Source organism: Diabrotica undecimpunctata, chromosome 2, assembly GCF_040954645.1.
Source record: "Diabrotica undecimpunctata isolate CICGRU chromosome 2, icDiaUnde3, whole genome shotgun sequence".
Classification (NCBI taxonomy): domain Eukaryota; kingdom Metazoa; phylum Arthropoda; class Insecta; order Coleoptera; family Chrysomelidae; genus Diabrotica; species Diabrotica undecimpunctata.
The window spans coordinates 24,348,100-24,367,268 of NC_092804.1; the positions used below are offsets into that span (position 1 = coordinate 24,348,100).

Genomic DNA, 19,169 nt, shown 5'->3' on the forward strand with positions numbered 1-19,169 from the left:
ACTGTAATATGGAACATTATCCATCACAATAATTAATGATCGCTCTTCTGAATTATTGAGAATTGTTCACTTATCCATTTAAAGAAAATTTCATTGTTTATTTCCCCATGACAATCAGCTACTTTAGATTTTGAACAAAATAGTAAACTTGCTTTAGTAACAAATCCTTTCGAAGAACCAGCGTGAACAATTATAAAACATTTACCATCATACCCTTCTGGTTTACGTACACAACATTGTTGTCTTGCCAGGAAATTGCTTTATTTCCCTTTGAATAAATCCACGTTTCGTCCAAAAAAACAAGTTCTCTGGGATGCACACTATTAAGATTTTCCATATATTTACGAAGGAAATTAATGCTCTTCTATTATTGCCCTTTCCGTATTTAAATCCCAATTCTTTTAACAAAATGCTAACAGATATTTTTCCAATAAATGCAACTACTTTATCCCTTAATTCATTACTTATACTTTGTAGAGTAACATGTTTCTCTAGCGAATCGACTGTAAATAGCTTATTCTTTATATTGTAATTATGCATATCTATTACTTATTTTGATCATGTTGTGAATGCAAAGAAATAAAAACCATGATAATTTTTAAGACAAGTCAAAAGTTTTCATTCCAAATTCCATTCCAATTAATTTCATTCCAAAAATTGATTAACTTAATAAAACGGGAAGAAATGATATTAATTGATGTACCAATGAACGAAATAATTTTTTAAAGCGGCTCATTTCGAAACAAATAAATCACATAATTTCGAAATTATTGACATAGTCTTAAAAACCGAATAACGCCCGTCAGGTCCCTAATCCCATGTGAAATCTAAACACATGTTTAGTATTCGGCGATTTTTGGTAATTAATACACTCGTGATCATAAAATCGGGGTCACCGTCACCATCGGGGTCTGTGCGGAAGTCGGAAGATACACCTCCCCAAGCCATGACTGAGCCTCCACCAAATGGCATTTTTGGAGCAATGCAAGCTTGTGAAAATCGTTCACCGGTTGTCCTCCAAACTCTTACACGTCCATCGGATCCAGTTAGGCAGAAACGGGATTCATCTGAGATTCTGAGAATAACTCTTTACTCCAATCGTTAATTCTCAAATGCGCGTATTGTCGAGCAAAAGCTAGTCGTGCAACTCGATGCGCCTGGCGAAGTGGCGGTCCTGTAGCGATTACCCGAGAAGATAGTCCAAAAGAACGAAATCTTCTCCTGACTGTTACAACGCTAACATTACGATTTGGTACTTCCTGTAGACGATTTCGATGCATAATCGCAGTTGAGGTCCGGTTTCGTAAAGCCTGAACACAAGAAAACGGTCATCTCGTACCGTGGTCATTCTTCTTCGTCCAGAGCCAGGTCGTCTGGATAGCAAACCCTTCTCCTGAAAGCGTTGAAGCACTCGTTGAACCGTAGAAAGGCCAACAGTTCTTGCGACTTGCCGTTGAGTGTGACCTTCTTTCACAAACGCAACAATTTGTGCCATTTCAACAACTGTCAAGGGTATTTTTGGCAAAAAGTAAACAATAATAAACACTAATAATGGCACTAATAAACACTAAAGTTTGTTCGTTGCGTTTGAACTGAAAGTCGAAGCACAAATGAGACATTTAAAACAAGCGGCAGTTACAGATACCGTTCATTTTGGGAAGTGTGCGCTTTCCCGCGAAATTGGCACTATTGAAATTCTTTGTTGCAAAGGAAACCGCTAAGCCGACAACAATTCCCAGAAACATGCATTAGTTTGTATTTGTGTTATTATTATTTACGATAAAGCTCGTTAAAAATGAAATATCGGTGATTTTCAAGGTGACCCGGATTTTATGATCGCGAGTGTAGATCAATTTATTAAAAGTATTTCAGTATCAGTCAAATTAACGCCATGTTAGTGAAGTATATATTTGACAAAATTTATTAACTTTCTACGTCCAATGATTGGCCTACCGTTTAATTTTATATTTATGTTGAAAATATAGATCTAGTATTAGTATTTTAAAATTGAGAACTGGAGTTACTCCAATTTTTCTTTTAAATTTTGTTTACAAATTTCGATTTGCTGACGGCTTTCATTACAATCTCATACTATGAACGTTTTCATTTACTATTTGCATTCATTAGATCTGGAGCGCAGCTGACGTTTTTCGGATTTTTTTTGGCGTCGTTCGGTGCCACTTTCACCTTATTCATTACGAAAATGTTTTTAGAACAAGTAGACAAAGTCATTTTTCTCGGCATTTGTCGGCCAAAATATATAAAATATGTAATAAAAATTGACGGAAATTATCACCGAAGTTTAAAATTTATGATAAAAACTACGAAACTTTTAATTATAATCTTCTATACTTCTTGTTGGCGGTATCTAAAGTCCTGAACAACGTTAACACCCTAGTTTATTATAACATAAACAATTATTTTCTTAGTAATGGACTACCTCAGTCTGACGTCACAATGAGCTCGGTTTTTAAAAACCTGTCCACACATTTCTAATTTGTGTGTATTTGTCCTATAAGAAGTTGGAAATATTGGTTTTTTTAATGGTTTAAAGAATAAATAACGACTTTTGGTTATGATTCTGCAGCTCCGGAGCTGCATCTTGTTTGCAGTAAACGATCGTGTATGTTCGTTGGGGTTTCGGATGTCCCCCACGATGTTTCGCGCCATATAAGTCATTTGACCGGTCGTAACATGCTTCTAGTGACTCAGACTATCAGGCTACAAGCTTGGGCGAAAACTCTGATCCTGATGTGGTCGGACCTTTATCCAGAAAACGAAGTACAAAGAAAAAAATGTGTTCTTTTGCAAAAAATTACCAACTGTGTCAACAAGCCATGACCAAAGTCTTGATGACAACCTGCCTTTACTTAAAACGAAGAAAAAAAGCACCTCTTTGAACGAACTCCAAGATATGCTTCAGGCTAACGCTCGGCAACATGAATGAGATCTTTTGAGCTGTTGGACTCTTCCTTATTTTTCGGTATTATACATTATTTCTAGACATCATTTTCTGGACAGTCTTGTATGACACTCCAAAACGGCAACCTTGTCTTCGACTGAAAACACCAACTCTGTCTTGAGGACCCCGCGTGAGACAAAACGTGAGATGTCTTGTGTCGCTCTAGCAGCACTTTTCGGTGTGGTTATTACTCAGTTTTTTTGAAAGCGCTTCAATAGTTTTCTGAAGATACAGCTATGTTGGTATTAGATAAGTGTGCAGCATTAATTAAAACGTGATAATTCTTATGTCGCTGTAGCAGCACATTTTCTATCGCTGTTCTTTAGTAAATCGAATACTTTTCGGCGGTTTTCTGAAGACTAAAATACGATGTATCTATTTTTGACCACTGATTCATATTCAGCGTGCAAATATGGATTAAGAAAATATGTCTGTTCTTTCAAAAATAAATACTTTCGTTTAATTAACTGTGAATAAGTGCGCTTAACGTACACTGAGCACCTGAATCCAATAACTTCAGAAGGCTGTAGCTTCAGAATAATAGTTTTTCAGACCTAGGTCCCATTGACTTTTAATCTACGCAGTGAGAACTATCCTTGACCGAACTTTTGTTTAATTTGACGGTGTCCGTTTTTTCATGGGGACAGTTGCGGGACCCTTTTAAATGTTAATCCACTTATCCGTCTTAGTAGGTCTAAGTGTCTAAGGGGCTCACAAATGGGCCCTACCTCGATCTACCATAACCATAACCAACCACTTATATGCAAAAGTAAGCCGTGGTGGGCACCCCGCTAACCGGGAATGCATACAAGGGTTAATCTTTCTTGGTTTTACACTTGATTATGTAACTTGGTCTGCTTATCATAAGTCTCCATTTGGTAATTTTTGTTATTAATAATTCTGAGTCTCTATTGATAAATTGATAAATCTATCCTTTTAGTCAAGTCTCTTCTTATTTTTCTTCTGAGAATCGTTCATTTTTTCTGATCTTTCGGAGTTAAACATTCGAAGATCAATTTACATTCAATAATTACTTTGCCGTATAAATATTAATACTTTTGTTTATAAATAAAGATTGACTAATCTTAAAACGCTCTGAACAATACAATATGTGGCAAAAATTAAATTATGATTTTATCAATTTTTTTATTTGCGTGTACTTTATTCCTGCCTACGATTATGGGAAGAACAATTCAGAATGTGTAATAAAAATTAAGACAATGTTAACCTTCAAAATAGTTGTTCCGATTCAAATACCACAGTATGACGATAAATCCTAATAACAACAATTTATTTATTAAAAACTCCCCTATCTAAAAAATTGAAATGTTACGTCAGTACATTATTAATATATTTCCAGTGTTTGGCCGACGACTAACAATATCTTGGCGCCGCCTTTCAACAGCAATCTAAAATGACTATAAAATTTTAAAAACAAATAAATCATTCTTATATCCTGCATTTGAAAAATCGTGAAATGTTAAAATCATTGAGATTTGAGCCTCAATTTTTTAATACGAATACATAGCCATAGAATACACAGAAAATAGACAAATGGAAAGAGTATGTTAAGGAACTGTTTAATGATGAAAGACCCGATCTTAAAATTAAAGAAGTAGTGACAGGACCTGACATATATGGATGAAATTGAATGGGCGATACGGTTAGCAAAGACCAGAAAACCGACGGGACTGGATGAAATACCCAGTGAAATAATAAAGCTCTTCGAAAGTTCAGGTAAAAGCTTTTCCCTTCATCTTTTTAATAAAATTTATGAAACTGGCTATATACAAACGGATTGGCTGTTGTCGACTTTTGTGACGATACCTAAAAAAAAGCAAATGCGAAAAGATGCAGTCACTACCGAACCATCAGCTTGATAAGAGCCATGTTTTAAAAATATTTCTTCGAATTTTGCACTCAAGGATGTACCAAACAATAGAAGAACAACACACAGTTTGGGTTCGGGACTGGGACAGAGATGTCGGCTATCCAGTTGATATGTGTTTTATTGACTTTGAGAAAATCTTTGATCGAGTAAAACTTATTGAAATGATAAACATTCAGCAGGTAGGTATTAATGGTAAAGACTTAACGTATCATTAAAAATATTTGACTGGCATCAACGTGCAAACATCAGGATTGGTCGGGATAATTTTGAAGAGCTCCAAATACGAAGAGAGTAAGACAGGGCTGCATTTTGTCTCCACTAATATTTAACATATTTTCGGAGTTCGTTTTCAATAAAGCATTGGATAGTGTTCAATGTGGTATCAAAATTAATGGCGCTAATATTGATAATTTGAGGTACGTGGATGACACGGTGTTAATTGCAAATAGTTACGAAGAACTTCAACATCTGATTAATGGGATTACCACGAATTGTGATGAATATGGAGTGATGCTAAACACCACAAAGAAAAAGGTGATGGTTGTCAGTAAAACGTCAATACAACCTGAAGTGATAACAGCTTATGGAGAACAACTGAAGAGAACCAGCAGTATCACTTACCTTGGTTGTAATCTAAATCAGGACTGGGACATGAGCAAAGAAATTAGAATGCATGTACAGAAGGCCAGAGTTGCATTTTTAAGATGAAGAAGGTCTTATGTGGAAACAATATCACTTTAAGATTGAAAGTTAGCTAGTAAGGTGTTATGTGTTCTCTATACTTTTATATAGGGTCAAAGGTTTGATTTTAACGGATACAATTCTCAGAAAATTAAAAGCCTCACGCCTAGTGCGAATAACTCGTTTGCGATAATCATCAACACATCGAATTTTGATTCGTCACTAAAAATTATGGGGGGCCAATCCTCTATCGACCAAGGACGTTTAGATTTTGCCCACAACGAGTCTGGCTTACTTCTGTTTTGCTGTTAACAGTGGTTTTTTCTAATTTAACCTTATAAAACTTTAATCCAGATTTGTGTATACACTTGCGACAGCATTCCTTTAAAAAATTTAATCCACTTTCATGATTTCATTCAGCTGTAAGTTGCCTTAGAGTATTTCTTCGACCAAACTTTGACTAATATTCTTCTATTTCTACCAGAAACTAGTTTTGGACGAACCTGGCTTTTACCTCTTTATCTAAGATACTTCCTGTTTCCCCGTAATGCCTAATTATATTCCTCACTGTAGTTTTAGGCTGAAGCTGAGGATCTAGGTATGGCAAGAGAGATGGTACATGAACTCGTTGTGGCTACAGAAAATGTAGGTTTAAATATAAATATCTCGAAAACAAAAATCATGATCAATTTGGTACCCAACCAGAACATCAGTATTGGTGGGAAAGAAATAGAACTCGTAGATAGATATAAATACCTGGGACATGAAATTATGATTGGCAGGGATAACCAGACTCATGAACCGAAGAGAAGAATCGGCCTTGGGTGGGCAGCATTTGGAAAACTGAGAGAAACTTTTAAAAGTGAGCTGCCCACATGCCTAAAGAGAAAGGTATTTGACCAGTGCGTCCTCCCAGTCTTGACGTACGGAGCAGAAACACTTACCTTAACAAAAGCAGCAGCTACCAAACTGAGAGTCACGCAGAGAAGAATGGAGCGGTCCATGTTAGGAATAACTCCGCGAGACAGAATAACCAACGAAGACATCAGGAGAAGAACCGGAGTGACTGACATCATCGAGAAGATAGCCAGACTAAAATGGAGATGGGCAGGACACATAGCCAGAATGACAGATGGGCGATGGACAAAGAGGTTATTGGAATGGAGGCCAAGGGAAGACAAGAGAAGCGTCGGTCGACCACCTGCAAGATGGACTGATAATTTAAGAAGACTCAATAAAAACTGGATAAGAGCGGCGCAAGATAGACGGGGTTGGAAACATGAGGAAGAGGCCTATGTTCAGCAGTGGACTCTTGAGGCTGGATGATGATGATGATGATGTAGTTTTAGGAATATTAAGTACATCCACCATTTCACGGATTTTTTATTGCGTATAATCACCAACTCACGAAATTTTGAATTTGTAGAGATACCACACACCATTTTATTGAAATAATATTCATCTATTAACTCACATTTGACAACAAATTAACTATAGAATAGTGACGTTTGTTGGAGTGTCTGGTTGCATTGTTTTTGCAGCCTACTTGTCTTATCTTGGTCTTGGATTGGTTTTTACCAGTTACATCATACTGTCTCGTTAGTTTTACATTATTTACGTTATTATTTTTACATATTTTAATGACCCTTAAGTCAAAGAATAAATAACAATCAGAATGCCCACTCTCAGATGCCGCCTTTGAAGTGTGTCAGCACGCAATCGCCATATTTTAAACGGAAACATAGACTCGGATTGAGAAATTTGTGACAAGCTACGACAGAACTGTAATTTAAATTTTTACAGATTAATTAGTAAATTTAAAATAATTTAATCTATTCTTCAACTAAAAGTCCGAGTAAAATAGTGCATATTATGTCTATGGTTCATCATCATCATCAGCCCATAGTCGTCCACTGCTGAACATAGGCCTCATCGAAAAACCTCCATTCAGATCTATCTTGCGCTGCTGTAATCCTTCTTCTTCTTCTGGTTCCTATCCGTTTCGGATGTTGGAAATCATATTGGCAATCATGACCTTGCTCGCTGCGGCTCGAAACAGCTCCGTTGAGGTTTTCTTAAACCATGTTCTTAAATTCCGCAGCCATAATATTCTCCTTCTACCGGGTCCTCGCTTACCTTTGACTTTACCTTGCAATATAGACTGCAGCAGGGAGTAACGGTGCTGATTTCTCATAACGTGTCCCAGATATTACAATTTTATGCGTTTGATCGTAAACACAATCTCTGGTTCCTTCTTCATTTTTTCTAGAACTTCCTTGTTCGTGATCCTTGCTGTCCATGATATTCTCAGCATTCTTCTATAAAGCCACATCTCAAATGCTTCAAGTTTTTTAATAGTGGTGTCTGTAAGCGTCCATGCCTCCGCCCCGTACAACAACACAGAGAAAACATAGCATCTCAAATGTCTCATTTTTGTATCTAGGGATATGTTGTGACTTTTGAAGATGGTGCTCATTTTGTTAAAGACCGTTCTTGCCTTTCCTATGCGGCAGTTTATTTCCTGTACATTGCTCCACTGTTCGTTTATAATAGTTCCCAGGTAGCAATACTGTTTTACTAGCTCTATCTGCGTCCCATTAATGTATAGATGAGCCCCATTTATATTCTCCTTGCTGATAATCATTTGTTTCGTTTTGTGGGTATTAATGTTTAGTCCGTACTGTTGACTGTACTCGTTTATTCTGTCCATTAGCCTCTGAAGTCCCTCTAAACTATCTGCTATCACCATGGTGTCGTCGGCATATCTAACATTGTTTACTCTTTCACCATTTAGAAGGATGCCTTCGTCTATTCCGTAAAGAGCCTCGTTAAAAATTTTCTCTGAGTACATATTAAATATCAACGGCGATAGGATACATCCCTGTCTAACTCCACGTAGTATTTTTATATGATCTGTTTCTTCTCCGTTAATTTTCATGTATGCGGTCTGATTCCAGTATAGTTCTGAAATTATTCTGAGGTCTTTGTCATCCAGGTCTGCTTCTTTTAAAATGTTTATCATCTTTTGATGTTGAACTCTGTCAAATACCTTTTCATAGTCGATCAAGCACGCGTATACGTCGCAGTTAACGTCCCTGCATCTTTGAATCAGTACCTGTACACCGAAAAGTGCCTCTCTGGTACCCACTGCGTTAATGAAGCCGAACTGTCTGTCCGATATTTGTTCCTCGCACTTCTTATAAATTCTTCCATGGATGACTGTAAGAAACAGTTTCAACATGTGGCTCATTAGGCTGATTGTTCGATATTCTTCGCACTTTTTAGCCCCCTGTTTTTTAGGTATCGCTATGAATTCTGATTCTAGCCATTTATCAGGGATGATTCCTGTATTGTATATTTTATTGAAGACAGCCGTGATCCAATTTATTCCTTCTTTCTCCAAGAGTTTTAAAAATTCAGCTTCAATATTATCAGGCCCTACAGCTTTCCTGCTTTTCATCAGTTTTATTGCTTCTTCTACCTCGGATTTAAGTATGTCCGGGCCCGTCATCCTCTCTGACAATGGATGCCTATAATCCGTTCTTTGATCTTGAAAAAGTGTCTCCAAATATATTCTCCATCTGTCTTTCATCTCTTGGGTGTCAATGATTAATTTTCCATTGGTGTCTATGAGTTTCATTTGTGTTCGCTTTTTAAAAGTACCCGTTATTTCTTTTACCTTTTTGTGTACATTAAAATTATCATGCTTGGCTTGTAGTCTTTCTATTTCTTTACATAAGTACTTGTACTGGTTGGTTGGTACTTGGTTGGTACTTGTACCAACTGGATTACATGCTGTAATCCAGTTGGTACAAATCCTCTTTATGTCGTCAGTCCATCTTGTGGGTGGTCTTCCCCGGTTTCGTCTATCCGCTCTCGGTCTCCACAAGATTTTTCTAGCGACGTGTCCTGCCCATCTCCATTTAATTTTGGCTATGTGTTTTATAATGTCTTCTACATCTCTTTTTCTAAAAAAACAGTGGCTATGGTTGCCGTAAATAAATTAAACCGGTGAATTTTTATATGCACACCAGATAAAATATCATTGAACAGCACTGGTTCCGTTTAAAACATGGCTGATTCCGTCTGCGCGAACGAGATGCGCGTACTTACCTTGACAAGCAGAGTGGGCATTATGATTGTTTATTATTCTGTACTTAAGTAATAGGTTATATGCATTGTATAAAAAAGTATTAGTTGCGTGTTGCGATTATTTACAATTTAAAGTATTGCTTATTTAGCATTATTATCATAATTATTAAAAAATAATTAACAGTCAAACACCTGAATTTTTTATAATTTTAATTTGGCCAAATATATAGTTGTTACGGCTACTATTCGGATAAACTACGTACTGCAGGAATGAAAGAATAGTATATTTCCGTTTTTCTAAAGTTTTATGTCACACATTGCAAAACATTGTATATTCCATGATACGCTAAGCGCTTTCCTACATAGTTCAGGGAGTCAATATTTGGGCAATCACTATGGTCTAGTCTATAAGGCATTTTGTGATAAAAATTGACATAGTCTGTGTGCGCTTTTACCAATTATGTTGTGTTAATTTTTCCAAGGGTTTTTAGCTTTAAGTAGAATAAATAGTTTATAGACAATGCACACCCATGGTGATACTAATTAAGTTAACGGTGGTTTTATTTTCAGGGGTTTGGGCAAGCAAGGCTATCAATGTCAAGGTATGATTTATTGTAAAGCATGATCGATGTGTCAATGTACATTTTTTCAGCTGATGCTTTGCTTTCCTATTATTTTAGTGTTCATATTGTTTTAACATCAAAATATTTTTAAAATGTTTTAAAGATGATTTATATTTAGAATGTAGTTTTAATAATTTTTAGCTGATTTTTCACCTAGTTCTTAATTGAGTAACAATAATATTGTTGGTCTAGGAGATCTTTGACCTCTACATATATGCGAGGACGTATATAATCGTTTAACTCGTAAATTTAAAAATCAATATGTCTCAAATATGTATATTTAATAATAAGGTAGTCAAGAGCATGTCGTAAAAAAACAGCCCCATTAAAAAAGAGAGTCAGATAAAAATGAAGTATTATTCTCATTAATAACTCCCTTTTTTAGTAGGTACATTTATAAAACCAACCTTATTTTTTGTATCATAACTCTTTTCAATGACTTTTAATGCTCTTCCCCCCTTAAATTTTTCAAGTTGTTTTCTTTTATGTCTCTGACACGAAACTCTTAAAATATTTTTTCTCAAGTTCTTTCCCTCTTTCGGCCAACAGCTTTCAGTCTTTACGCTTTTGCAGGTTTTATCAAATAATTCTGGGTTGTTGCGGATTGCATCGAATTCCTTTTGAATTCTTGTTTTGAAATGTTCAATATCACGTAATGGGGTGGCGAACACTTTGTTTTTGTACTCTCCACACAGCAAAATCGCATGGCGTTAAGTCGGGTAACAGTCTAATAATTTAGTATTGAAGCTGTAAATAAATCTAATAAACGACTCTAATAATTGCTGTCGCCATTTGTAGAAGACGTCTGTCTCAATATCTTTATCGATGCATCTACAATTCTTAGGGGATACTTATCCCTGCGAGCGGGGCAAGGCTTACTGGTTCCACTAGCCTGGACTGACTGGTTCCGCCCTCGCGGATTTACAAGAGGGTAGGGAGATTTTGGGAGGAAGGGGATTAAGGACTTCTCGGTCTCAGGTCCTGCAAAGAGTGAGAGGCCATGGGCTTACGTTAGAAGCCGGAGCACTGCAATAGCGAAAATGTGTATCTCTTCTAGTCTCTACCCGTAACGGCCGGGAATAACAAAAAAAAAACAAATTTCGAGTTTACAATGTATGAAATAGACTATACTACAAAATATCAGTTATGATCAATAATGTTTCGATCAGGCGCGAAGGGAGACGAGAAGAGACAAAGCAAGGAATTAAAGGGCGGACAACAATTCCGCATATTAGATATACCTTGGGTTAGTATATAGATCTTAGTTACCTTCGCGTATTTAGGCTCTAGCTACTGAATACGCCTCCAGTCCTACAGGGATTCGAGATCCGTCAGTTTTAAGAAGTCAAAACGGCGCGCTATCGCGAACTTTCGAATCTCCAGATACCAGCACTTCTACGTCACACTGTCCCGTCGAGTTACAACAGCGCGCCCCGATCGCCGCGCCTCTCGCGTGGGGCCCTCTCAGGCGCCGCGCTCTTACTGGACGTTTGACCCACTTCCGTTTGTTTTTATCTATTGCCAACTCGTACCTTAGATTCTTTTGTCAAGTCCGAAGTGGAGATTTGTTTCTACGTTTTCGCTGATTATGCCATCTATTCCATGTGTTAAACTGGATCACGCTATGTAAAACTTCTTAGTCAGCTCTCAATTCTTATCACTTGTTTAACAATTCGTACCTTGTATTAATTTCCAACAAGGTCTAAGTGTCGTAATTTTTTAAACATTCAGGCATGTCTTAAACTGGGTCAATTGTTATTATTTGTTTTTAATTTGAAATGTACCTATACGTTAAACTGTGTCGAATTTATTCTTTATTAATTTGGAATATATAATAATTACTTAAATAATTATTACTCTTTTCTAGGCTAATTACCCCTTAATTTTTCCTTCTTTATTTCCTTGCTATGTTTACATTATAACAGTGCTGGCCAGCCAATTCTTTCTCTTCTTCCTATTGGTCAATCACAAATTAGTCCATTAATTTGTAATCTCACATTAATCTTAATTTCCTGAATTTGTATAATTTTACCGTGTATAATTGTGAAACATATCTATTAGTAGCTTAATTACAGTTTGTTCAACTTCCTGCAAACCATTGCCTAATATTTTATTGAGGAAATGCCTGCAATCATTTCCTCAGTTCAAATCATATTTGCCAGCTTTCAAAAGTCAAAGGTTTTGGAACACGGTGACCGACAATCGTAAACTAACAACATGTGACACACTCCCCATCTCTCATCGCACCAGTTCGGTAAGGCAAGCACCGTTTCCGCGTTGGTGGATGTAAACTGGCTCCTCCGATGGAAGCGGTTACTTAAATAAACGATCTTGGCTACATTGAAGCCCAAATGTGTGATATATCGAAAGCAATTTTAAGATATATCGATATATTTAATGTATAGATACACCGTTGCCATCCATACTCAGTTGTAGGAATGAGCAGACGAGACGGGCATTTCTGAAATTGAAAATACTATTAACAAGACATGATGTGGTGATTTCACTCCGAGTGCGTTCACTCTAATGCTATGTTTTCAGTAGACTTTTATATAGTATTGAAGTGTGGACCTTCACAGATGCCATGTAAAGAAAACTAGAAGTGTTCGAAATGTGAGCGTACAGAAGAATACTAAAAGTTCCTTGGACTGCCAGAAAAACGTGGATTGAGCGAAATGCATAGACGAACCGAAATCGTTAACACCATCAAGAAAAGAAAACTAGAATCTTTTGGATACATTATGAGAAATACCAAATATAATCTGTTCCAGTTAATAATCGAAGGCAAACATGAACGAGGTAAAAGAAGGACTTCATGGATCAAGAATCGATGCGTCAATGGTACGGAGTGAAATCAGATCACTGTTCTGAGCAGCAGTAGACAAAATTAAGAATATGTAATTGTATGTCAACGTTCTTCTAATCTCAGAAGTTCAGAAGGCTATCGACCAAGCGAAACGAAGGAAGGCTTCTGGTCCTGACGAAATACCTGCAGAATTGTTAAAACTATTAGATAATGAGAGTGTTGCGATTATCACATCCTTCTTTAATAAGATATACAGCAGCGGCAAATTACCAGACAACTGGTTAGAATCGATATTTATAACTATTCCCAAGAAAAAGAATGCCAGACAGTGTAGCGACTATCGACTTATCAGTTTAATGAGTCACACGCTCAAAATTTTTATGAAAATATTGCATTGTCGCATATATAAACTTTGTAAGGGGATAACTGGTGATGAGCAGTTTGGTTTCCGAAACGGTATGGTACTCGAGAGGCTCTTTTTTGCATGCGAATACTCTTACAAAAGAGCATTGAGTTTAGGAAAAATATTTATGTATGTTTTATAGGTTTCGAAAAAGCCTTTGATAGAGTACCACATACATTATTATTTCAATGCTTAGACTCAGTTGGTCTGGACACGTATGACATTAGATTGCTTAAAAATCTTTACTACAATCAGACCGCTTGTGTTAAGGTGGACCAAGAGGTTTCAGCTAAAGTTTCTATTAAGCGTGGTGTCAGACAGGGATGTGTTATGTCACCGATGTTGTTTAATGCCTACACTGAACCAGTTTTTGAAATAGCGTTAAATAATCGCCGCGAAGGTGTTAAGATCGGTGGTGAAATTATTAACAACATCAGATACGCCGATGACACCGCAATAATGGCAGAGAGTCTAGAATATCTTCAGACCCTGTTGAATGCTGTAAACAACGAATGCACTGAAAAGGGCTTAACAATCAACGCAAAAAAACAAAATGGATGGTGGACGGAAAAATGAATATCGAAGACTCAGAACTAAGATTAGATAACAAAATCCTGGAAAGGGTGGAACACTTTAGATATCTGGGTAGCTGGATTGACTGCAGGGTTGAAAGTGACGAGGAAATTTCGACCAGAATAGAACTCGCACGGAAAAACTTTATTAACTGGCGTTCTGTATTATGCAGTAGAAGTCTGTCGTTGACCACACGTCTAAGAGTATTGAAGTGCTACGTCTGGTCCACTTTGTTCTATGGATGTGAAACCTGGACAACAAAAATAAAAATTCTTAACAAATTAGTAGCGTTTGAGTTATGGTGTTACCGTCGCATGCTCAGAATCCCGTGGACAGCACACATATCTAACGAACGCGTGCTAGAGACCGTGCACAAAGAGCGAGCATTGATCAATATCATCAAAATGAGAAAGGTCCAATACTTCGGTCATATAATGAGGGGACTTAAATATCGCTTACTCCGGTTAATCATTCAGGGCAAAATCGAAGGGAAACGTTGGGTCGGAAGAAAACAACTGTCCTGGCTGCGTAACATTAGACAATGGACAGGTCGAACGGTCGAGGAACTGTTTCATCTAGCTGCCGACCGAGAATCATTTCATCAGCTTGTCAATATGACGATAGCCAACGCTTGAATACAAGCACGGCACACAAAGAAGATGGCAACGTTCTAGGCCTAGGAGAACATGAGACTTGAAGAAGAATCTGATCAAAGAACTGTTTTGCTTGGTCATCCAGTTTATGCAATATGTATTAAAAATATAATTAGCTCATTTCCATAACTACAATAAAAATTTGATAGATGCAAAAGCAATTTTACTAATTTCAGACAAACTATAATGCGTTGAAAATATTTTGATGTTTATTGTACTCCTTTTTAAATATTGTTTTGACTTTTGTTTATTTCGGAAAACTTCAATGGTACATGGTTCTGCATGTGGGTTAATTTGACAGTAACCATCCATTATTACTCTAATTATTTTTTTAATTTGCAGCACCACTGGCATGGCTCTTCTTATAGCTTTTTAATTTTGTTGTAAGTTTATTTATTACTTACTCTTTTTTTTAACATTTAAGATCTTTTTCATACTATGTCGTTTCGAGTCTTAGTCTATTAATTTAACAATATGGTAACATTTTGCGTTTATGTAACTATCGAATTAGATAGATTGGTTAAAAATTCTCATGTGTTGAGGAATCACTGAAAACTATAGTTGTTTAAACTGTCCACGTTCACCAACATTCTTTGCCTAAGATATATAGGATTTCATAAAAAACCTAATAGTCCAAGATCCCAGAGCGATCAGACATAACTTATTTTCACACAGATGAAACCTTAGAGTCTCAGTAGCGTCTCGCGTGCTTTGAATACCTGCGTATTTATGAAACTTGCTGAGTGACACCTGGGCAGTTACCAGGTGAGAAAGGTAACTAAAAATAAGAGCTATTTAACTTAAATTTACATAACTGATTTTTATACATATTCTGTAGAATATTATTTTGAAAATACTGTAATAAGTGTCAGACACTTGTCATGGACCAGAACTTTTGTCAGACGCTTTAAAGCTCCACTAAAATGAAATGAACTTTACTTACTTTTACATGTCTGATTTTTAAATATGTTATTAATGGAACTATAATAAAGTTATATTTAATCAGTCAGACAAATTAAAATGACCAAACATCCCTCAAACACAAAAATTAGTTAACCAGAAGTATGAGCGCGAGAGTGCTGTGCGCATGAGCATCAGAGTAAAAAATTCAAATACATTAAGAATACTTACTGTTTTCAATCCGATTAAATATTTTTGCATCTCTATTGAACTCTAGCATTTACATAAATATTAAAATAAATTAATGTATTGAATATATTTGGGATAATTAATTAAATCGGAGCAATTTGGTTTCATAAGAAATTATATTTACTTTTTATTGTTCTGAAGCTATTTTCTTGTGGCATTTTAATAACATCAATAAACGTACTTTAACCTTTAATTGTGGCTTATTCCCATTTAAATAGTAATTATATTTACTTTATTGTAAAAGGATACTAGTTAAGATAATAAAAAAAAAATAATTTTTGTAAAAAATCTTCAACTGGGATTGATTGAAACAAACATTTTTCATATTTTAATCATCATATTCATTGTCGCAATTATTACAATTTTCATCATTCAACCAATCATGATGCTGCTCATCCGAGTCATCATCTTCATCATTATCAGTTATGTTGTTGCTGACTGGTTCTTCTGCAAAAAATAGTTCAAAGAATTAAAAAGCAGAAAATCACAAACATAATAAATTCTAAACCTGAAATCAAAGTATAATACCTGAAGTTTGAAGGAATTCACTAACGTTAAAATTTTTTAAATTTTTGCGATCGAATTCTTCGTTAATATTAGATACGCTGTAATTATTTAAAAACAATTGAAGCCGGGCAGCATTAATGTTGCACGTATCAGTAAAACTATAAATTTCGCAGATAAATTTTTGGATTATTTTCAAAATATCTTTTTGGGTGCGCTCATCGGTAAACAACTCTGATTCTCCAAACTGCATGAAAGCTCGCTGATATTCATGTTTCTTCATTAATATATTGCATGGTCTTTGTTTACCCTTTTTAAAGAAGGCAAGATTAAAGTCACATCCAGTTAGAGCGTGAAACCCTGGCAAACTTCTACATAAAGATGGTCCCAAGTACTCGTAAACCTTTGTCAAATTAATGTATCCCTGGTTATTTCTGGTGCCTGCGTTTAACCATACATTCAAAACATCATTTTTTAAATTATGCATATGTCCAACATAATTATCGCAATGTCAGTATCAGAACATCTAATAACAAAATTTGCTTCAACGTCTACATTACAAATATGAAAAACAATTTTAGTGTCAGCTTCTTCATTTTCAGGACACGATAAATTGTCATCAACATTCGATAAAACTGTATTATTATCAACGATGTAAGAATGCCATTGTTTAGAATTAATTAATATCCGTTTATTCTCAATAAATGGCACCATTTCATCAGATGTCCAGTGTTAAATAAAAAAATCAACGAGGACCTGTTTGAAATTGATATTTTTGAGTTCTTGCGAAAAATCTGACGGTCTAACTTGATCGGAACCAGTGAAATCTAATTGAGTAGACTCATGACGAAGGCCTCTTTTGTAGCCTTTGATCGAAGGAGAGAAATATTGATCAAAAATAACATAGAGTGAAACAGATTGTGAGTTAAAGAAGGAGAACCGAGTTATAGACCTCTCACTCACTCTGAAATGCAAGCACAGCACTCTCGCGCTCATACTTCTGGTTAACTAATTTTTGTGTTTGAGGGATGTTTGGTCATTTTAATTTGTCTGACTGATTAAATATAACTTTATTATAGTTCCATTAATAACATATTTAAAAATCAGACATGTAAAAGTAAGTAAAGTTCATTTCATTTTAGTGGAGCTTTAAAGCGTCTGACAAAAGTTCTGGTCCATGACAAGTGTCTGACACTTATTACAGTATTTTCAAAATAATATTCTACAGAATATGTATAAAAATCAGTTATGTAAATTTAAGTTAAATAGCTCTTATTTTTAGTTACCTTTCTCACCTGGTAACTGCCCAGGTGTCACTCAGCAAGTTTCATAAATACAATACAATACAATACATTGTACGCAGGTATTCAAAGCACGCGAGCCGCTACTGAGACTCTAAGGTTTCATCTGTGTGAAAATAAGTTATGTCTGATCGCTCTGGGATCTTACTCTATAATATTAACAAATTTTTCTATTAAATAATTTTATTTATGTCTAACTTTGATCATTTTTTGGACAATTAACTATAAGTAATTTAGATCATTTAGTTGTCTGAATAAGGCCTAATTTATGTACATTATACAAGGAATAGCAAAATTATATTTCTATAGTAATATTTCAAAAGTAAATCAGTTCAATTATTTGGCTTAAATTTATAATCCATACAACGCAGCGTCTAGGCTTTGTATTGGTTTGTAACTTCGGAAATCTTTTTTGGATGGTGCTAGAAAGGTCACCAATCGAGACACTGGGAACAGCAGCTCGATGGTTGGTGGAAAGCGAGTCGGGGGTTCGAAACTAGCTTTTGGAACCGGGAATCGATCTAATAGAAGAAATAATAAAGATAAGATAGATTAGAAAAGACAGAGAAATAGATAACAAGAGAGATAGGTAAAATTACCAAAGATAAGAGAAGACAAGAAAAAGGGCGCCACTTAACTTTTTGGGGTTACAAGGGGCAAATTAAGACCTTAGAAACGAAAAGAGATAAGGAGAGATAATTAGGTTCTGGGACCAAATACAAGAAAAGATATCAACAGGTAATTATTAAATAAATGTGGTCAACACAAATAATAAATAATATGTTCGGTGGAATTCGTCCACCTACTTACCTACAAACATATACAGCCTGATCTTTCTCCTAGTCGAGGATATCGTGATAGTTAAATATTTGTATTAGCAAATATTCAGAGATACTCTATTATCAGGAAGCTTATTAGGAGTAGATAAATAAAATTCAGTAGGTAAACAAAACAAAATATATTCAATAGCTGAATCACCAGACCGGTGAATTGCAAAAACAAGAAATACAAATAAATATACCGTAACATGTAAAAAAATGCAAAAGGTTTCAATATAATAGACATAGACACATGCACATATAAATCGGTTCTACCAAAAATTAAAATAAGGACCAACCCGCACTTGGTTCACAAGAAGCTACTCGCACAGCATATATTTAAATAATGAATGTTTGTAATTGATATTTGTTAATGAAAGGATATGAAAGTTCTGAAAAGTGCAATTGATGAAGTCGTTGTTCCTTAGAGGAATTGATTGCATCGGTAGTTAACTTTAACCACCGATCAGGAAAATGTTGTCGAAAATAGCCCGTAGGTTACTCTACTATTTGGAGATAATTGGAGCTAATATTAATAGTAAGACCACTTACAGTAAATCTAGATGATGTTGCCTCTTAAATCGCACTAAATTTAAACTGTACTCAACTTTAGTATCAAACACTGAAGTTAATTTATAATGTATATTTGATCTACTCGGGTGTTAGATCAAACTACTTGAGATACAATAGAAGTGTATATATACACTTATAGA

General features: G+C 35.6%; 1 protein-coding gene across 1 annotated transcript in view; it reads left to right on the forward strand.

The window, feature by feature from the left end:
• The window catches only part of Pkc98E (Protein kinase C), an 82,495-nt gene that overhangs the window by 15,146 nt on the left and 48,180 nt on the right, over positions 1 to 19,169 (forward strand). The window contains exon 4 of the mRNA XM_072522538.1: positions 10,197 to 10,228. Coding sequence (XP_072378639.1) covers positions 10,197 to 10,228 — 32 coding nt within the window. The remainder of the gene's footprint in view (positions 1 to 10,196; positions 10,229 to 19,169) is intronic.